Raw genomic sequence first — 22,554 nt, forward strand, 5'->3', positions numbered from 1 at the left:
AAAAAAGGCCACGAATTTCAACAGTGACTATGACTGTGGGTGCTCAGATGCCTTAAGGGGCCAGATTTTCAGAAAGTTCTAAGCAGCCGCCTTCTGAAAAAATCAAGCCCCGTTAAGGAGTCTCAAGCTGGGCACCTAAACACTGAGGGAGCCAAAATCTTCACCAAAATCTGAAACTCTTGCCAAAGTTATTTTCCTCTTAGGCTTTGTCTTCACTACCCGCCGATCCGGCGGGTAGCAATCGGTCTATCGGGGATCGACTTACCGTGTCTAGTGAAGACGCGGTAAAATCGATCCCTGATCGCTCTGCCGTCGACTCCGGAAATCCACCTCGGCAGGAGGCGGCAGCGGAGGCAGCGGCAGCGGTCGACTTTCCCGCGTCCTCACCGCTAGGTAAGCCGACCTAAAATACGCAACTTCAGCTACGGTATTCACGTAGCTGCAGTTGCGTATCTTAGGTCGGACCCCCGCTGCAGTGTAGACCTAGCCTTAGTGATATTTCCTGTGTCTTTTTCGTTTCCACCCCAGCAGAAGGTTAAAGTTCAAGGAATATGGTAGACTTTCCAGAACAAAAATGAACACACACACACACACACACACACACACACACCCAAATGGAAATAATATTTTACCTGCCCCTCCCTGCTTACACACATACAAATAGGTAAAATTAACAAACAGCACTACAAGCACCAGACTCGTACCTTTTTATATTAAAATCCCAAGAGTGATTTGAGACAATTTAACACAACAACATGGCCTCACCTCAGAACTGCATGTGCGAAGTTAAGGAACGTTTTGGCTAGACCATCACGGAAACAAATGCACTCTCAGGAGTTTAATATAATCCCTTTCCTGCCTGGTGGCACAAGTTTTATTAATGTTAGAACTTGAAGGGGTGTTCCATGTTAAATGGGCCTTTGCACAGCCAGACTGGGTACTAAAAGAGTTCCAATTAATCTGTATTTATAAAAGTTTTGCTTTAGTGCAATATAACGCTTGGATTTTAAATAAGCCACAAGGGTGATATTTTTAAACTGTAGCCTCCAAGTGATATTTTTAAACTGAGCTCTTCATTTGTGTGCTACGGAGCTCCTTCCAGACTGACTACTGCTTGGCCGGAAAGATTGGGAGCAAAGCTAAGAGAGCAAGTTCCTTCAAATCTTAGGGGAAATCCTGACAATCCAGCACCTGAAGAGAGCTGAATTAAAAAAAGAAATATGTGGCAACCATATTCAGTTCAATTCCAATGACTACGTTTTGACACTTGGCAATGCCCTTTTGAATTCAAACATATCTTCATCATAAACCTCATTGTGCACAGGCAAGCTGCATCAGGTTTTTCAATTCTCAAAAATGTCCTATAAAACTGCAATACTTGCCCTGAAAGAGATATATATAGATCTGTCCTTTACTATGTCTCATTCAGTGTATTTGCACCTCATCTGCTACACACCAATAGTATACATCAGGGTTATAATTAAGGGTGTGATTTTCAGAAGTGGTCAGTGCTGAACAAACTTCTCTCATTGAAGTCAATGGGAGCAGAGACAGGACAATGCTGAGTGCTTACAAAAAATCTTGTCCTATAATTTTGTAGCATCTTTCAAATCTAAACTCAAACTTGTTAACTTAAAATCATGTTGATCTGAACAGTTAGTACCCATGTTTGTGACAATAACTCCTAAGGTAACTAGAGCTGAAAGGGACTAGAGGAAACAGTTTATTAGTTACTATGTGCTTTACGCATGGTTAGTTTCACTGGTTCCCCTGTGTTCATGGTCAGTTTCCCCTTTTCCTGTGTAGGTCTTTCACATATAGCAACAGGGGAGAGACAAATATTTTTAAAATATAGGACTCTGTAGTTGTACAACTACAAAAAATTGGCAGGGAGACCTCAGGGAAGGTGTTACCCCTAAAAATGCTTCTTTTAACTATTTTTTAAAAATTGACTATGTCACATTGGTAGTATCCCACCTCAAGTCCCTGCAAGTAGGCAAGTGTTATCATCCCTTTTTTACAGGTGGGGAAACTCAGGGTCAGGGAGATGAGATTTGACTCAAGTCAGTGACAGAATTGGGATTCAAACCCAGGAATCAGGTCACGATTTTATGATCTCCAAATCTGGAGTAGCATCCCCCCATAGAAGTCAAAGGAGTCACACTGATTTTACCTTGGTTTGACACAAGCAGACCCTCCTCCCTTATATGCAAATAATACTCACTATGTTTGTTTGTGAGAAATACCAGACAAAAGAAGCAACAAACTATTAAAACGTGAAGAACACAAGAATTATCAAGTAAATATGTTTAAAAAGTCCCTGCACAGGGTAAACCAAAAAGAGCCACTGTCATGCTGATGAGGAGAGCTGCGCTTTAGACTCCTTTTAATCCCTCTTGATGAGTGCACCCCGCTGGGGCAGGCTTTGCTATCTTCACCCTCCTCTGGATGGAACCACACAGTCCAATCTCTCTGAGTGGGTTTCTGGGCAGCAGCGCCTCTGTTTACCAACTGAGTTAACCCAATAGACCCAACTGTGTTTGACACCTGTAAGCCCTTTTCCTTCTGCAGCCTGCGACAGCAGCTGATTAAAGTGATCCAAAACCAGCTTCTTCAAAACAAAGATTTATTCATTCACTCAAAGGTACACAAGCACGCAGAGCAAAGGGTTAAAAAAAAAAAAAAAAAAAAAAGACCTACATATATACTTCCCCTTATCTAAACCGTACTCTTTCCTTGCAAGCAGGGGCAGCTCCAGGCACCAGCGCAGCAAGTGCGTGCCTGGAGCGGCAAGCCGCAGGGGGCAGCCTGCCGGTCGCTGTGAGGGCGGCAGTCAGGCTGCGTTTGGCAGCATGCCTGCAGGAGGTCCGTCTGTCCCGCGGTTTCGGCAGCGGGGCCGCTGAAGGCGCGGCAACAGCGGACCTCTCGCAGGTATGCCGCTGAATCTGCATGACCAGCAGATGTGCCGCCGAAAGCCGCCTGACTGCCATGCTTGGGGCGGCAAAAACCATAGAGCCGCCCCTGCTTGCAAGCTTAAGTGAGTTCCATTTGGCCCAGTTACCGCCATCTCTGGGCTGGCAGAAACAGACTGTGATGTCAATTTTTTTCAAATGTTTCTCTCTCAGAATTTAGTATAAATATTATGGAAAACAAGGTTACCCCATCTCCAACTGCTTTCTCTTCTCATATACCTAGATTGTAAGATCTTTGGGGAAGGGTCTGTGTTTTTGTTCTGTGTTTGTACACACAGCACAATGGGGTCATGGTCCTTGACCAGGGCTCCTAGGTGCTACCAAAATACAGATAAATAATAGTAATAAATAATAATCCATTTAGCCTTTCTGATGAATGGAGCTTTGAATGGAATGCAAGTGAGGTTATCATTTTAGAGCATTTATCTAAATAGAACTTTAATTATGGGCCAAATTCTGAAAGTCTTATTCAGACAAAATCTTACTGACTTCAATCGGCGTTTGCCCTGCTAAGAACTTCAACACAGATCCACTTAGGTGCCTAACCCCCAGACATGGGTGTCCAAGTCCTGTTTTTAGACACCACTTTGATCCTCAAAACACCCCTGCTTGGCTGCTGCCTAACCCTGTAGGTGCCTAAACTAACTCAGTGTCGAAGTTTTTGCAGTACAAGTTCCGTAGGTGCCCATGTTTCTTGCCATGCGCATGGCTGCCTCATTCTCCGGATCTGGATGCCAGTCTCCCACGCCTCAGAGAGATCTATGAACCAGGAGAAGATAGGTGCACCTCCACGTAACTCAAGTGTGGTGCCTGACATGGAAGGCGTACTCAGGAGGAGCCACCTAACAGCACAGTATAAAACAGCTGAGAAGCAAGAAGAGGAGCTATGAGCTATCCTGAGGTGGGTCTCCCTCAATCTTTCCTATTGAAGTTGTTCTACTTTAATTAAATAATTGAATAATTAAATATGAATTGGGCTAGAGCAGAGGTGGGCAAACTATGGCCCGGGGCCATCCTGCCCGCCCCCGACCTTCTGGCCCGGGAGGCTCGCCCTCGGCCCCTCCTCTGCTGTCCCCCCTCCCCCGCAGCCTCAGCTCGCCCCACCGCGGGCACAATGCTCTGGGCAGCGGGGCTGTGAGCTCCTGGGGCAGCGCAGCTGCAGAGCCCAGCCTGACCCGGTGCTCTGTGCTGCGTGGTGGTGGCGGCGGCAGCGTGGCCCAGTTGTAGTACCGCCAGCCACGAGTGCTCCAGGAAGCGCAGTAAGGGGGCACGGAGCGGGGGGGTTGGATAGAGGGCAGGGGAGTTCAGGGTGGTGGTCAGGGAGCAGGGGTGTGAATAGGGGTCGGGGGGAACAGGGGTTGAATGGGGACAGGGGTTCTGGGGGGGCAGTCAGGAAGGAGAGGGGGGTTGGATGGGGCGGCAGGGGGCAGAAAGGGCTGGGAGTTCCAGGGGCAGTCAGGGGACAGGGAGAAGGGGTGGTTGGATGGGGCAGGGGTTCCAGGGGGGCTGTCAGGAATGAGAAGAGGGGTTGGATGGCGCGGCGGGGTTCCGGGGGCGGTCAGAGGACAGAGAGCGGGGGGGGATGTGATGGGGCAGAGGTCCCGGGGGGAGGGGGGGCAGATAGGAGGTGGGGGCCGGGCCACGACCCCCTCCCCTAACCAGCCCTCCATACAATTTACGAAACCCAATGCGGCCCTCAGGCCAAAAAGTTTGCCCGCCCCGGGCTAGAGAGAGAGTGAGAATCACTCTGCAGTCCAGTGGTTAGACCACTCACCTGAGAAGAGGCAGGTCCCTGTTCAAATCTCTTCTCCTCATCAGGCAAAGGGAGGACTTGAACCCATCGGCGCCAATTCCGTGGGTGCTCCAGCCCTGGAGCACCCATGGGGAAAAATGGTGGGTGCTAAGCACCCACCAACAACCCCCTATCAGCTCCACCACACCCTCTCCCAGCGCCTCCCGCCTGCCAGGGCCCTGTGGATGAGCACCCCCCGCCCCCACTCCTGTCTGCCCCAAACAGTTGTTTCACGGTGTTCAGGGAGGCTGGAGGAGCGGGGACATGGCGCGCTCAGGGGAGGGGGCGGAACTGGGCAGGAAGAGGCGGGGCCATGGGGGAAGGAGTGGAGTGGGGACAGGGCCTGGGGCAGAGCTGGGGGGTTGAGCACTCCCCGGCAGTTTGAAAAGTCGTCACCTGTGCTTGAACCAGTGGTCTCTTGCATGCTGGGTGAGTATCCTAACTAGTAGACTATAGGTTAATGAGGAAGGTCCTCCCCCTGGCGGTTTTGTGGTGTTAGGTGGCCTCTGAGCATGGATCAGACCCCATACGTGAGTTAGGCAGAGAAATGCCTATCTTCCCCCCATTTGTGGATCAGTAGCTGAGACAGGCACCTCCCAGCAGCTTGGATTTAGGCACCTATCTCTGAAAGAGGGGCAGGGCTTAGGACACATCCCGGTCTCGTCGGTATCTCCCACTGACTAGCTTAGGTAGCTCCCTGCCTAGCGTGCTGGCTTTTGTGGCTCGCATTCTAAGGTGCCTCTCTCCCCTCATCCTTTGTATAGGGAGCCTAGGCGCGCCTAACTCAGGCTTCGTGGATCAATGTTGTTGCTGTGATTTTCTAGGCACCTAAAAGTTAGTGACACTCAGTGTCACAATGCCTAAAGCCCCTTTGTGGATCCAGATCTTCAAGAGTTTGGTTACACAGAGAGAGGAAACAAACATACCACAGCCACGGCACTTCAGTTGACCTCTCTTAGCTTCCATTTAAAAGTGAATGGAATGTAATTTAACTACAGAAAAACACATTCGGACTCGTGTGTAACTAACAGACATAAAAGTTTGCAGTGCTACTTTACACAATCCTGCAAGACGGTAATACAAAGATATCATGATCTCAAGTTGAGCACACCGTTTAGTTTTCTGTAGACCATCTTTAACATAAAGGAAGCGCTAGTTTAATTAAGATTTTTTTACACAGATGAATGGTTACATTTTAGGCTGTAGGAGCACATGGCATGACTACAGATCAAAATCAAGTAACAACATAAAAAGATTACCAAAGCCACACTTACAGCAACCTGTGCTTCAGGAGACGCGCTCACTCCTTTGGCACCTTCGTCATCTGGCTCTTCATTCTCTTTATTATCAGTGCAAGAGGCGGTATCTTGGACTGAACAGGTACTAAGTAAGTCAGGCAAACTTGTAGATGGATACTTGAGAGACTCCTCTTCATTCCCTTCCTACCAGGAACACAACAAAATACACATTATGTGTCTCACAGTGTACCATTCAAATACATAATGAAGCTTTGCTATTTGATAGTAGGTATTTGCTCTCCAGATTAAAACCCAAGCCAATTACTCATTTTTTCAAATTTAATCCAATTATATATTTCAATGTGCTAAAACTTCAAGTTTCAATTGTAAAAACTAAAGTTTCCTGTTCCCATGCCCAGATTCATTCTGGAGGTTCATGAAGATCAGTGAACCTTCCAATGAACAAGGAGGGAGTTTGTATGAAACAAAAAGCCAGAAGAGTTCCACATAATTTTGGGTTTACATAGACCTAGGCCTGGTCTACACTACGAGTTTAGGTCGACTTTAGCCGCATTAAATCGAATTAAGCCTGGACACGTTCACACAACGAAGCCCTTTCTTTCGACTTAAAGGGCCCTTTAAACCGGTTTCTTTACTCCACCTCCGACGAGGGGATTAGCGATAAAATCAGCCTTAGGGGGTCGGAATTGGGGTAGTGTGGACGGAATTCGACGTTATTGGCCTCCGGGAGCTATCCCACAGTGCTTCATTGTGACCGCTCTGGACAGCGCTCTCAACTCAGATGCACTGGCCAGGTAGACAGGAAAAGCCCCGCGAACGTTTGAATTTCATTTCCTGTTTGCTCAGCGTGGAGAGCACAGGTGACCACGCAGAGCTCATCAGCACAGGTAACCATGATGGAGTCCCAGGATCGCAAAAGAGCTCCAGCATGGACAGAACGGGAGATACGGGATCTGCTCGCCATATGGGGAGACGAATCAGTGCTAGCTGAACTCCGAAGCAGTAAACGAAATGGCAAAATATTAGAAAAGGTCTCCAAGGCCATGAAGGACAGAGGCCATAACAGGGACGCACAGCAGTGCCGCGTGAAAATTAAGGAGCTACGGCAAGCCTACCACAAAGCCAGAGAAGCAAACGGAAGGTCCAGGGCAGAGCCGCAAACATGCCGCTTCTACGCGGAGCTGCATGCCATTCTAGGGGGTGCAGCCACCACCACCCCAACCATGTGCTATGACTCCTTCACTGGAGAAACACACAGGGAAGCGGGTTCGGGGTACGAGGAAGATGAGGATGGAGAAAATGTAGATAGCTCACAGCCGCAAGGAAGCGGAGAAACTGGTTTCCCCAACAGCCAGGATATGTTTATCACCCTGGACCTGCAACCAGTAATCCCCGAACTCACCCAAGGCGTGCTCCCAGACCCTGAGGACACACAGGGGACCTCTGGTGAGTGTACCTTTGTAAATATTACACATGGTTTAAAAGCAAGCGTGTTTAATGATTAATGATTAATTTGCCCTGGCAATCGCGGCCAGTACAGCTACTGGAAAAGTCTGTTAACGTGTATGGGGATGGAGCGGAAATCCTCCAGGGACATCTCCAGAAAACTCTCCTGGATGTACTCCCAAAGCCTTTGCAAAAGGATTCTGGGGAGGGCTGCCTTATCCCGTCCGCCATGGTAGGACACTTTACCACGCCAGGCCAGTAGCACGTAGTCTGGAATCATTGCATAACAAAGCATGGCAGCGTATGGTCCCGGTGGTTGCTGGCATGCAGACAACATCCATTCCTTATCGCTCTTTGTTATCCTCAGGAGAGTGATATCATTCACGGTCACCTGGTTGAAATGGGGCAATTTTATTAAGGGGACATTCAGAGGTGCCCGTTCCTGCTCTGCTGAACAGAAATATTCCCCGCTGTTAGCCACGCGGTGGGGGGGAGGGGTGAAGTGATCATCCCAGAGAATTGGGTGTGTGGGGGAGGGGAGTTAGTTGGGTTTGTGCTGCATGTTAACCCTGAAACCGCAGCCCCTCCTTTTACATTGCAAACCCATTTTAAATGGCCAACCCAACGGGTGCTTGGTATGGGAAATGAGAGCACTACTGTTTGAAACCATTCCCACATGTTAAGAAGGTTAAAAAAGCCAAAAGACTGCGTCTTACCATGGCTGCCTGCAAGCTGAAATCTGTGGCCTGGCACTGCGTGAGTGATCTCTCCCACCAAACCGGCAGGCCCTCAATATAAGAGGAAAAATGCGACCTTGTAACGAAAGCACATGTGCTGTGTAATGTGAACAGCAAAATTTAACGTGAAAGAGTGTACCCACTGTTCTCTAAAATGTGTCTTTTTTTAACCACCTCTCCCTTCTCCTCCACCAGCTGCAAATGTTTCTCCTTCACAGAGGCTAGTGAAGATTAGAAAGAGAAAACGTAGGATGCGTGATGACATGTTCACAGAGCTACAGATGTCCTCCCACGCTGACAGAGCACAGCAGAATGCGTGGAGGCAGTCAATGACTAGATTACAGAAAAGCACAATATGAACGAGAGAAGAGGTGGCGTGCTGAATCGCGGGCTGAAAATGATAGGTGGCGTCAGCTTGCAGACAGAAGGCAAGAGTCGATGCTCCGGCTGCTGGAGCATCAAACTGATATGCTCCAGCGTATGGTTGAGCTGCAGGAAAGGCAGCAGGAGCAGAGACCGCCGCTACAGCCCCTGTGTAACCAACAGCCCTCCTCCCCAAGTTCCATAGCCTCCTCACCCAGACGCCCAAGAACACGGTGGGGGGGCCTCCGGCCACCCAGTCACTCCACCCCAGATGATTGCCCTAGCATCAGAAGGCTGGCCTTCAATAAGAGTTAAAGTTTTAAACTGCAGTGTGTCCTTTTCCTTCCCTCCTCCCCCACCCATCCCGGGCTACCTTGGCAATTATCCCCCTAGTTGTGTGATGAATTAATAAAGAATGCATGAATGTGAAGTAACAATGACTTTATTGCCTCTGCAAGCGGTGCTCGAAGGGGGAAGGGGAGGGTGGGGTGGTTGGCTTACAGGGAAGTAGAGTGAACCGGGTGTGGGGGGGGGGAGGGTTCATCAAGGAGAAACAAACAGAAGTTTCACACCGTAGCCTGGCCAGTCACAAAACTCGTTTTCAAAGCTTCTCTGATGTGCACCGCGCCATGCTGTGCTCCTCTAACCGCCCTGGTGTCTGGCTGCGCGTAATCAGCGGCCAGACGATTTGCCTCAACCTCCCACCCCGCCATAAATGTCTCCCCCTTACTCTCACAGATATTGTGGAGCGCACAGCAAGCAGCAATAACAATGGGGATATTCTTTTCGCTAAGGTCTGAGCGAGTCAGTAAGCTGCGCCAGCGCGCTTTTAAACGTCCAAATGCACATTCCACCACCATTCGGCACTTGCTCAGCCTGTAGTTGAACAGGTCCTGACTCCTGTCCAGGCTGCCTGTGTACGGCTTCATGAGCCATGGCATTAAGGGGTAGGCTGGGTCCCCAAGGATCACGATAGGCATTTCAACATCCCCAACGGTTATTTTCTGGTCCGGGAAGAAAGTCCCTTCCTCCAGCTTTCGAAACAGAGCAGAGTGCCTGAAGACGCGAGCATCATGTACCTTTCCCGGCCATCCCACGTTGATGTTGGTGAAACATCCCTTGTGATCCACCAGGGCTTGCAGCAGCATTGAAAAGTACCCCTTGCGGTTTATGTACTCGGTGGCTTGGTGCTCCGGTGACAAGATAGGGATATGGGTTCCGTCTATTGCCCCACCACAGTTTGGGAATCCCATTGCAGCAAAGCCATCCACTATGGCCTGCACGTTTCCCAGAGTCACTACCCTTGATATCACCAGGCCTTTCATTGCCCTGGCAACTTGGATCACAGCAGCCCCCACAGTAGATTTGCCCACTCCAAATTGATTCCCGACTGACCGGTAGCTGTCTGGCGTTGCAAGCTTCCACAGGGCTATTGCCACTCGCTTCTCAACTGTGAGGGCTGCTCTCATCCTGGTATTCTGGCGCTTCAGGGCAGGGGAAAGCAAGTCACAAAGTTCCATGAAAGTGCCCTTACGCATGCGAAAGTTTCGCAGCCACTGGGAATCGTCCCACACCTGCAGCACGATGCGGTCCCACCAGTCTGTGCTTGTTTCCCGGGCCCAGAATCGGCGTTCCACGGCATGAACCTGCCCCAGTAACACCATGATTTCCACATTGCTGGGGCCTGTGCCTTGTGAGAGGTCTATGTCCATGTCAATTTCCTCATCACTCTCGTCGCCGCACTGCAATCGCCTCCTCGGCTGGTCCTGGTTTTGCTTTGGCATGTTCTGGCTCTGCATATACTCCAGGACAATGCGCGTGCTGTTCATAGTGCTCATAATTGCCGCGGTGATCTGAGCGGGCTCCATGATCCCAGTGCTAGCTATGGCGTCTGGTCTGAAAAAAGGCGCGAAACTAGTATCTGACGGACCAGGGGAAGGAGGGAGGGAGGGAGGGAGGGGCAAGTGACGACATGGCGTACAGGTACAGGGAATTAAAATCAACAAAGGTGGCTGTGCATCAGGGAGAAACACAAACAACTGTCACACAGAATGGCCCCCCCCAAAGATTGAACTCAAAAGCCTGGGTTTAGCAGGCCGTTGATTTGACGGAGGGAGGGGGAAGCAAATGAATACAGAACAAATCTATTTTTTACATCTTAAGACGACGGTGCAGCATGACTGATAACCCTCGGCATCTTCTGGGTGCTTGGCAGCAAATACTGGGCGCTTGGCAGTTAGTGTACTAAGACTGATAGCCACATTTTTCCTGTATGATAACGATGGCCTTCAGGCCTATTGCACGATCTGCTGCTCAGGGAAGACTCTGCTAATGTGCGATGATCCAACTTGTAATAGGAAAAGACTACGGTTACCAGTCGTAATACACCATCTACTGCCAAAAGGCAAAAGGAAAGGGGCTGGTGCAATGCAGCCCTACGGCTGCCAGCCCCACGGCTGCCAGCACCCAGATCGCCGATGAAGGCTACCAGTCATGCTGCACCGTCTACCGCCAAAAGGCAGTTAGCTGCTGCTGCTGTGTAGCAATGCAGTCCCACGTCTGCCGGCACCCAGATTACATATGGTGACGGTGAGCTGAGCTGAGCGGGCTCCATGCTTGCCGTGGTATGTTGTCAGCACAGGTAACCCAGGTAAAAAGGCGCGAATCTATTGTCTGCCGTTGCTCTGACGGAGGGGGAGGGGCCTGACGACATGTACCCAGAACCCCCCGCGACACTGTTTTGCATCATTCGGGCATTGGGATCTCAACCCAGAATTCCAATGGGCGGCGGAGACTGCGGGAACTGTGGGATAGCTACCCATAGTGCAATGCTCCGGAAGTCGACGCTAGCTTCGGTACTGTGGACGCGGTCCGCCGACTAGAGCACTTAGAGCATTTTATGTGAGGACACACACAATCGGCTGTATACAACCGATTTCTATAAAACCGGCTTCTATTAATTCGACCTAATTTCGTAGTGTAGACATACCCCTAGTCATTACACAATGACTAGTCCATTTCATTCAACAAATGTGTAACAAAGACCAGGGAGTATTCTAGGAAAATAGGCATGACATACTCTATGCATGACCTCGTCTACACACAATTTCTGTGCCCATGTAACTGCTTTGCATAGCGGTATTTTGGGCTGTTTTTTTTTTAACCAAATAGTTATACTGCTACACCTCTGATGTAAACACAGTTATACCAGTTCAAATGTGCCTTATACCAGTATAATTCATTCCCCTTCCCATAGAGGAATAAGCTCTGCTGGTATCAATGCAGCCACACTGGGAAAACTAGGTGGGGGGTGGGGCGGGGATGTACCATTTTAATTATATTGCTATTGTTAAAATGAAATAACTTTTGCATGTAGACAAGCTCCATGTGTTTTGTAGAATTCAGAGACATCAGGAGGCAGATTATAACATGCTCACAGGAAAAAAAATATACATATATAGACTTCACACACTTACAACACATACATATAATGGTGATATGAAAATTCTCCTCACAATGCTGTCAGTTCAACTCAGTCCAGAATCTAGAACATTCAGGCCCTGATTCTCCATTATCTTGCTTACTTTCCAGTGTATATAATAACACAAAGTACAGGGCAAGAGCGTTCTATCTCTGTCAAGACAAATCCAGGGCTTATGTGGCAGTTTCCTCATACAAATAAACGTCCAAGGGGATCTCATGGAGCTCACTACACTTACTTTATTTCTTATCTTGGGCTGATTAGAAATCTGATCCTCAAATATGAATGACTACTATACGAAACAAAGCAAAGATTTATATACTTCATATTTTGTCAGGCTAGCAAATACTCTTCCCAGGAATGTGAAAACTGAATCTACAGAGATTGTGCTGACACAGAGTCTGGTCAGAACCCGAAGAGCTTTATGTTGCAAACATTCTTGTTGATTGTATAGATGTAATTGCAGCACAAGTGGAGAAGGAATTTTAAGAAGGAATTCATGTAGGCTGATATGCCCCCTTTGGAAGATAGCCCAAGTGTCTAACTGAACATGTTTGCATCTATTCAAAGTACATTGTCGTCAAGGTGAAAACTGGCGGAGTTAATACTAAACTGTAATCCCGACAAAGGACTTTGATGCACTTCAGTGGCTAATTAAAATACTATATAAATTTTAAGTTCATGCATCTTGGTTTTTGTCCTTGAACACTCTGGGACTTTTCTCTTTTTGATAAATGTGAACATTGGGCACTAGAAGGAGTTATCAAAGAACATCCAGAAGAGATTAAGCCTCTCTATTGTATGTACAATTAAAATCTATATCCCACCAAATTAAAGGATCAACTAGGCTAGAAGAACAGTGACCACCCCATTTTTGGCACATATTTAATGCTCAGCCTACATGATGATCCACATCTCTAATCGCTCCTATGATGAAGAAAGACTAAGCCCTGTTAATAAATTGGTTTCATCTTATTTGCATGAAACGTCACATCGCTTTAACTGCAAAAAAAATTACTTCAAGCTACTAACATAAAAAAATAAAGAATGCAAATACATAGAACAACAGCTAGAGACATCAGGCACACAGGTATTACACAAGTATATAGACAGATATGTAGGATATGGGTGAGAATTTAAAGAAGCTGAGAAGAGTTTGCTTTATTCTGTAGGCCACATATTTTAAGAAAATGCTGTTTGCCAGAAATGCATAGGCATGTGCTGTGATTGTACAAGCAAATGAGCTATCTTGTATATCCCACTGTTTATTTGCCATAGATTTATTGTGAGTGCATGTGCAATTTTTATATCTGTGCACGAAAATTAGATGTCCAAATCTGCACAACCAGACTACTGAACATCTGGCCTTCTTTATGTTTGTAACAGACACTTCTAAAACAAATATATACAGAATTCCAGCAATGAAGAGAGTGAGATGTAAAGTTACCTACCCTGCTAGCTACCACCAGCTCCACTAGACCTGTAGCAGATCGCAGAATAGCCACAGCTTCCTGATGGGAGAGTCCAACCAAAGACTGACTGTTGATCATTAGGAGCTCGTCACCAGCTGCCAATCTACCATCCCTATAGAAAAAAAGGGGGAAGCATTCTGAGCTTAAGTAAAGGTTTTTACAGCCAAGCTGTGCAGAAAATTTATATTTAAATGCAAGCATGCAGAAAAATGAATAAAGCACGACTTAGTTGGGTCCAAAATACTTTCTAATATTTGTCATTTTATTAGCCCACTCTCTGTCCCAATGTAAATAAATGTTTTTACGGAAATGTGAGCGAACTTCCCTTACCCCTTTTTTGAGTTCTGCTGAAAGTGGCATAAACAGATCAATCAAACCTACGTAGCCTTGCGAAGGAACAAACATTACATTACCTGTGAGCAGAGCCTCCTTCCTCAACATGCGCAACAATGATGCCATGAGGGGATCGCTTTGATCCTCTTCCTCCTGTAATCTGGATCCCCAGCCCGTCTGTCCCCTTCACCATGTGCATCTTCCAGATGTGGCATCCTTCTTGCTGAGAGAAAAGGTTTAAAGAGTCCTTGAATTTTGTATTTAGATAATAAAATAGTGTCTTGAAAATACCTAATCAGGATTCAGTTAATCAGGGTGGGGAGAAAGCGATGAACACAGGTAGGGCTATCTATGGGCCTGATTGAAAGCCCATTGCAAGCAATGAAAAGACTCCCACTGACTTCAGCTTGGAATCAGTCCCCAAGTCTCCTGTCTGTTTATGGTGCATGAGTATCTAGAGCTGCTGAGTGTAGTCCTTTATTATCTACTATCCAAGGTGAAGGAAGTTGAGAGGGGAGCAGGTACCACAGACCAGAGGTTCGGCGCAGAAGTCTGTTTTCATTGGCGAGCACTGAGTTTATTTCTCTGCACGGTACTGAAGTGTTTCTGCCCAGGCACAGAGCTGATGCCAGGTGCTAGCACTTTACCGCTGCACCGTTTTCCATTCAGCAATACTCAGCGGCCTGCAGGGCTGAGGCCTTAGTCCAAAACCGTTTTAATTGAAAGTCAGAAACATTTGCAATAACTGAACAGAACAGTGAGATGTTATTCCAGGGCTGTGAGGTATCTTATATTTGGAAGGGTACAAGGATAGCATGGATTTCATTACAACATGGATGCCTTCCGTACTGCTGTATTTACCCTTCTAGAGGCACTTGCAGTATTCCCTATACTTAGAAATATCACCTTCAGTTTAACAACTGCAGTTCATAAGTGCCCATGATTAGTGCTGCCAATGGTATGCACACTCTTGATTGTAAATAATAACTGACAGTAAAACATACATTTATTTTTATTTCTTTCAATTGATAACAAACAAACAAACAGACACCTATCCAAATGGCTTAACGTGCTCAGAGCGAAACAGAACACAAATGAATGACCTGGCCCTGAGGAGTCACGATGCCCATTGAACTGACTGGGATAGCTCTCAGGCTCTACCAAGCCCAAAGGAAGAGTTTTGAGATTACTACTAAGCCAAATGAGAAAAAAAAAAAAGTGTATAAAAAACAACCTGAAATCTCTTACACAGGAGTTGATGAGATTATAATTATGATAGAATCTGTGAGTTTTACAAACTTGGGAGCTATGCAGAAACGCATATAACTGTGAGACAACTTTTCTCGGCTTGTTGAAGTCACTCAGCTTTGGTTTATTTCTTAAATGTCATCTCTCTCTCTCTCTTATCTATACCCTATTCTGTACACAACCAACGTTTCTTACAGTACACAAAAGTGCAGTACCAAAAAAAGGTCCATGATCGAATTGCCATTTCACGCTGGATAAAGTTAAACACTGTGGGGAGCATTTAAAAATTGCTACTTGTTTCTGAGACGCAGCATTGTCAAGTGCCCTGGTGAACCTAAAATTCTTGGCAGCAGCACGCATGTTATTAGGAAGCAGTGTATATCGGAGTCCTTCTTCAGGGTGGGAAAGTTTTACAGTGAGGCTTTGTAGCGTAAGTATTTTGGGCCCAATTTTTCTGAAGCTCTTAAGCGCAATGTAACCCGAACAGAAGTTTTACATAAACAGCAAGGTCAGGCCCAGTATGTGTGTAAATGGCTGGGAACAAAAAGGAAAATGATAGCTAAATGGTATAGAATCTATAGAATATAGCCATCAGTGGTAAGGAAACTGGATCTGGAGAGTTAAAAACGGTGCTTAAAATACAATTTAAGAGCTTGACCCTGAAAACATTTGAGTCTGTGTGCAACTTCACTTCAAGGAGACTGCTCACCTGGGTAAAGTTAAATATATGTGCTTCAGTGTTTTTAGATTGGACCAAAAGCATCTACAAAGCATGATCTCCTGATTAAATAATAGGCCATGACAGAATGAGGAATACTTTGAAGAAAATTAGAGTGAAGTATGGAATAACTTGTTAAAGACAAGAACTAATGTCAAGTATATTTATCCACCCTAAAAGTGGAGCTATACAGTTCCAGCACACTCTGGAGAATTTTTATTGCTATAATAAATTGGCTTCTCTCATAATAAAAATAGTTTAGCAGAGAAACATAAATTCTCCCCTCAACCAAGATTAAGCTACAGAGATGACAATTAACTTCAACACGGGCTGCACATTTGAGTGACCAATCATGGAATTACATTTTAGAATTGAGGGTTTGTCTATACAGCAACACTCAGGAAAATTAAATCCAAATTAACTGTGTGAATTAAAAATGGATTAGCTAAACTGCAGTAAATCCCCGTGTGGGTAGTTAATTAAGAGAAACTTAATTGAGGTCACTTTAATTCTGAATGAGAGTGTCCACACAGGGTTTAATGCAGTTTAACTAAGACTATGTCTCCACTAGAGACCTTACAGCAGCACAGCTGTCCCGCTGCAGCTGTGCCTCTGTAAAGTCTCCCGGGTAGCTGCTCTATGCTGGCGGGAGATAGCTCTCCTGTTGGCATAATTAAAACACCTCCAACGAGCGGCAGGAGCTATGTGAGCGGGAGAGCATCTCCCACCAACATAGCGCTATCCATACCGGCGCTTCTGTTGGTGAAACTTATGTTGGTCACTGGTGTGGTTTTTACCGACAAAAGTGCTAGTGTTGACATATCCTAAGCCGCTTTAAATTCATACTTTTAGTTAATTTGGATTAACTTTCCTTGAGTGTCTCCATGTAGACAAGCCCCTAGTTGCCAATAAAGTTTAACAGTGGTATCATAAAATTTTGTTTAATGATTTGCTAAAGCTTTTTGGAACGCCACTTATACAAAGAGCTACAACATGTAGTGCCATAGCTTACATTCCTAAGCATTTTACAAATTTAAGCATAAAAAAAGTCAGAAATTAAGATTAGCTGACCTGTTGTCAGGCACCTAATTTATACAGCAACACGCTTCATGATGGCAAATGGCAAGATTCTGCTACTCTCAGTCAGGCTGAGTGCTACTTTACTACATAAGTAGTTCCATTGAAATCGATAGGATTGCTTGTGAAGTAAGAGGCTACTCAGCCTGAGAAAGGGTGGCCAAATCTGACCCCAGCTAAAACAACAAAACAGACTGATGTGTGCAAAAAAGATTTCCTTTTTTTAAAAACAGTTTAAAATGTGTTAACTTTCAATTATATTGACTGTCCCCTCTGGTCTTGTATTATGACATGATCTTGTACTTGTCTTCTCTGAACTAAATGTTCTCAAGCCAACACTTTCAAAAATGGCTGAAGTTAGGCAACTTATTCTCTAGTTTTTAAAAACCAAAAATTGTTTGTGTCATCTGGAAATCTGGCCATTTCATTGTTCACCTCCTTTCCAAATCATTAATAAATATATTAACCACCACCAGTCACAGTTAAAACACTTCCCACACATACGCCCCTTGGGGCAACTTGCTGTTATATTTTTGCATGCTGAACATTAAACATTTGCTCCTACTCTTTGGTAACTGTCTTTCGGGGCTTGTCTTCACTAGCTGTTTACCTGGAGCTAATGGGCTGTCAATGAACCTGATGCAGCTAACATCTTTGTAAAAGATGTCTGGGGAATGTCCACGCTATTTGTTTACTGTAGACTACTCCCTTTTATGTGTAGGAGTGGGTATCTATACCTTCTGTGACTCCATAATGACAAACTGAAGTACCTCCATACTCCCTGTAAGGATTTTAATGCCCCTGATTTTGACTTCAAGGTCTTTATGACTAGCTTCCTCATTTAATTTAAATTCTCTATCTACAGTTTCAGTATTACTAATCCTAAATGCTCAAGAACCATGAGTCAGCCTCAAAAAATCATGAGATTTGCTAGAAAAAAAATCGTGAGTTTTTTTCTACATTTGGAGTTCTTTTTATTTGCATTCTAGCTTTTGAACTTTTAGGGTTCATATTTTCAAGCTTTTCTCTGCAAACATGGGGACAGGAAACTTACTTTGTTTTTAAATGAAAGCAGAGTTTCTGGTATAATTATAGGACTCCTGGGTCCAAAGCTTTAGGGAAAATCCAAGCATCACAAGAGTAGGCAATACTGCAGTTTAATGGCACCGTGCTGGTGTTTAGTATAACCCCTGCCCCAGATGATGTTGAATTTAATCATAGCAGTCACTATTACTTAATGGTTCAACTACATTTACTTCTTGATGGTGGTCAGTTTAATGTTTTCATGAAAATTTCTAGTCACTTTCTCCATCAAATTCAGAGTAGTTAGTTGTCATCACATTTGTAAAGGTAAGAAATTCCCGCAACAGCCCCCCACCCAACCAAAATGCTAACGGAGCCAAAGCATTTCAAGTGTATCAAAGAGCCAAGCTAGAAAAACAAGTTTATCCAGCCTGATCCCATGAGGTGAAGTCCAGTCACTGACATTGGGGGTGTTCAGTATTTCACAGATTCACTGAGTTTAAGGTAAGAAGGGACCAGTTACCCTTGTACTGAGACCAGGAACTTGTATGTTGGCTAAAGTACAGCTTCTAGAAAGGTTCCAGAGTGGTAGCCGTGTTAGTCTGTATCAGCAAAAAGAACGAGGAGTACTTGTGGCACGCATCCGATGAAGTGGGTTTGAGCTTATGCTCAAATAAATTTGTTAGTCTCTAAGGTGCCACAAGTACTCCTCCAGCTTCTAGAAAGTGATCCAATCTGATTTTCTGCATCAAGAGATGGAAAAATCCAACATTTCCCTTGGTAATTGGTTTCAATGGTTAATCCCCAGAATGCACTCTGTATCTTGCTCACCTCCTTCAGTTCAGACTTCATGTGAGTGGGCTAATATATTCTAGGAAAAAGAGAAAGTAGCCCAAATTACTTCCTGACCATTTAAGTGGCTAATACTTTTCTGTGGCTGTTTTTATAGCTGTGTCATTCTTATGCGGCTGTACTGCTTTTCTAACTTGGCTCTTCTCAACATGCAAAGTGTTTTTGGATCAGATTTTCACTCACAGATCATAAACTTCAAAGTGCATACTTTAAAATAATCAAACTGTTTAAAAACAGTATTAATATCATTCTACAATTAATTACAAGTGAAAATGGGTCATCTCATGTAACGGAACACAAGAGAGAATAGAGTTTGCTACTTTCAATGCAGTCTCTGGAGGCCATTTTTCTATATCACGAAACCACTGCACATTAGGCAGTCTTTATTCAGAACAAGTCTTCATCTGGAATTGCTAGTGTGTTATAGATCAGGAAGGAAGTGCATCGCCAGCACTATCTGTGGAAGCTTGCATTATGCCTGCTCCAAGCACATGACATCAAACATTTGATTTCATAAGTGCTGGATTCCATCATTAATAAAACAAAAGGGAACATTTTCCTCCAACTAAAATAAATAAAATATGATAGACCCTTTTCCACTTTGCAGCTAATTGTAAGAGTTAAAGGGGCTTGATTGAATTTGAGTATGTGGTGTTCAAGAAACTACAAATCTATACACAAAGAAACCCTGCTTTGAAATCTGAAAGAAAAATTTGGCAGTCGAAAGGTGTAAATAAATGGAAACAGAAATGCAATATGTAGTCCAAAAGCCAGACAGCAAAATGGAAAATATAAAGGAAAGAAGTCTAAAAACAGCAGCTCAGGCCATAGTAATTGTTTCAGCAGACCCTTTCATAAATAAGCAGAAAACAGAGAGGTTTATGAAAGTTGCAGTAATCACATATCTTAAATTATATTGGCTTTTCAAGATTTACAGTACTGACGGCTGCTAAAGAATCTCACAGTTGCCACATGATGCAAAAATAGGAAACAAACAGTGCTCCCTCATCTGCCACAAAGCTGCCTTTTGAAGCCACAGTTTTTCTTAAATAACAAGGCAGCCTTTGCAGTGGACCTCAAAGGACTTACATAGGAACATAAGAATGGCGATGCTGGGTCAGACCAATGGTCCACCTAACCCAGTATCCTGTCTTCTGAAAGTGGCCAATGCCAAGTGCTTCATAGGGAATGAGGAATCACTTCAGAGGCAATCATCGCGTGATCCAGCCCCTGTAGCCCACTCCCAGCTTCTGGTAATCAGAAGCTAGGGACACTCAGAGCATGATGTTGCATCCCTGATCATCTTGGCTAATAGCCATCAATGGACTTATCCATGAACTTATCCAGTTCACTTTTGAATCCTGTTATAGTTTTGGCTTCACAACATCCCCTGTCAATGAGTTCCACAGGTTGACTGCATGTTGTGTGAAGAAATACTTCCTTATGTTTGTTTGGAACCTGCTGCCTATTAATTTCATTGGGTGACCCTTGGTTCTTCTGTTATGTGAAGGAGTAAATAACACCACTTTATTCACTTTCTCCACACCAGTCACAATTTTATAGACCTCTATCATATCCCCTCTTAGTCATCTCTTTTCCAAGCTGGAATGTCCCAGTCTTTTTAATCTCTCCTCATACAGAAGCTGTTCCATACACTTAATCATTTTTGTTGTCTATCTGTATCTTTTCCAATTCTAATATAGCTTTTTGGGATGGCCAGAACTGTATGCAATATTCAAGTATTCAAGATATTTACTGTCTTATTATCTATCCCTTCCTAACAGTTCCTAACATTGTTAGATTTGTTTGGGTTATTTTGTTTTTGTTTATTTTTATTGCTGCTGCACATTGAATGGACATTTTCAGAAAATAATGACTCCAAGATCTCTTTCTTGAGTGAAAACAGATAATGTAGACCCCGTCATTTTGTATGTTTGCTTGGGATTATGTTTTCCAATGTGCATTACTTCGTATTTATCAACACTGAATTTCATCTGCCATTTTGCTTGCTTTTGAAGCCACAGAGACTTTCTTAAATACTTTCTTAAACTTTCTCGAATACTGTGTACAGATGTGGTCTCCTCACCTCAAAAAAGATATTCTAGCACTAGAAAAGGTTCAGAAAAGAGCAACTAAAATGATTAAGGGTTTAGAGAGGGTCCCATATGAGGAAAGATTAAAGAGGCTAGGACTCTTCAGTTTGGAAAAGAGAAGACTAAGGGGGGACATGATAGAGGTATATAAAATCATGAGTGATGTTGAGAAAGTGGATAAGGAAAAGTTATTTACTTATTCCCATAATACAAGAACTAGGGGTCACCAAAAGAAATTAATAGGCAGCAGGTTTAAAACAAATAAAAGGAAGTTCTTCTTCACGCAGCGCACAGTCAACTTGTGGAACTCCTTACCTGAGGAGGTTGTGAAGGCTAGGACTATAACAATGTTTAAAAGGGGACTGGATAAATTCATGGTGGCTAAGTCCATAAATGGCTATTAGCCAGGATGGGTAAGAATGGTGTCCCTAGCCTCTGTTCGTCAGAGGATGGAGATGGATGGCAGGAGAGAGATCACTTGATCATTGCCTGTTAGGTTCACTCCCTCTGGGGCACCTGGCATTGGCCACTGTCGGTAGACAGATACTGGGCTAGATGGACCTTTGGTCTGACCCAGTACGGCCTTTCTTATGTTAAATACCAAAGCAGCATTTGCAGTGGACCTCAAAGGACTTGCATAAGAACATCATACTGGGTCAGACCAATGGTCCATCTAGCCCAGTATCCAGTCTTCCAACAGTTGCCATGTGATTGAGAGGGAATGAACAGAACAGGTAATCAGGCAATCATCAAGTGATCCATCCCGTCCCACAACATCGACTTGGTTATCACACTGTCAGCTTTTCACTCAGGGCAGAAGAACCACAAGACAATAAATCCTGTACTGGGCAAAGCAGAATGGGGACCAGATTCAACCCAGGATATAATCCCTGGCATAAAGCCGATCATTGTTGACGGTACAATGCAGTCACAACCCCTTACACTAGAGGGCCAATAAAGCCCCAAAACGAGGCAGGAGGCATTCCCCACAGCATCCTCCACTGGTGGGGCATTTTGGAGAAATTAAAGTAGCTTCCCACAACAGCACTGAGGGAAAGCAAAAATACCACTGCTTGCCCTCTCTTGGGTTTAATCCCTCCCTTCTGGTGCATAAAACAAGGCGGTAGCTGGTAGATTAATTTACTCCTCCATGCACTAGGTTTAGTGAATCCAGCCAAGTGTGTTGACATGAAGAATTAGTGAATAGCCATCATTCTATGCATCCAAAATATTATCATTATTGAATCATGCTCTCAGCAATGGAAACTTGATATGATTTTTTTCAGGTTTTTAATGGAGCAATTATTTCAATAATGTATAGCAGGTAGATTTCATTCTCTGATTTTCTTTGGAATACTTTAAAGAATGGTCTGTTTAGAAGGAACTCTGCCTCGTTCCTTTATTTCATATTTTTAGAGGCAGGTGTGTGTACATGGGACCTTGCTTTTATTACTAGTGAAGCAAGTTCAATTATTTTGAATAATGGACAAATTCATTTTTTTTAAAGTCTGCAAGCAGGCTAAATTAATTAATAACTTGTGAATAGTCTGGCCATCTCTAATGCCTAGTAAGTTCCCCATGACTGACTGTTTCTGAAATTGATCTACTACCACCCAGCTCTTTGCTTCAGCACTGGAAGTTGAAGACCTTTTTAAGAAGTACAACATGGGCAGCACCAATACAATCTT

The 22,554-nt window shown here is 44.7% G+C and overlaps 1 protein-coding gene across 1 annotated transcript in view; it reads right to left on the reverse strand.

Moving 5' to 3' along the window:
- PDZD2 (PDZ domain containing 2) overlaps window positions 1-22,554 on the reverse strand; it is a 208,893-nt gene that overhangs the window by 59,664 nt on the left and 126,675 nt on the right. Inside the window, exons 3-5 of the mRNA XM_065406808.1 lie at window positions 13,936-14,078; window positions 13,502-13,634; window positions 6,039-6,206 (exon numbers count right to left, since the gene is read on the reverse strand). Of these exons, the coding sequence (XP_065262880.1) occupies window positions 6,039-6,206; window positions 13,502-13,634; window positions 13,936-14,078 (444 nt within the window). The remainder of the gene's footprint in view (window positions 1-6,038; window positions 6,207-13,501; window positions 13,635-13,935; window positions 14,079-22,554) is intronic.

Source organism: Emys orbicularis, chromosome 6 (assembly GCF_028017835.1).
Source record: "Emys orbicularis isolate rEmyOrb1 chromosome 6, rEmyOrb1.hap1, whole genome shotgun sequence".
NCBI lineage: Eukaryota > Metazoa > Chordata > Testudines > Emydidae > Emys > Emys orbicularis.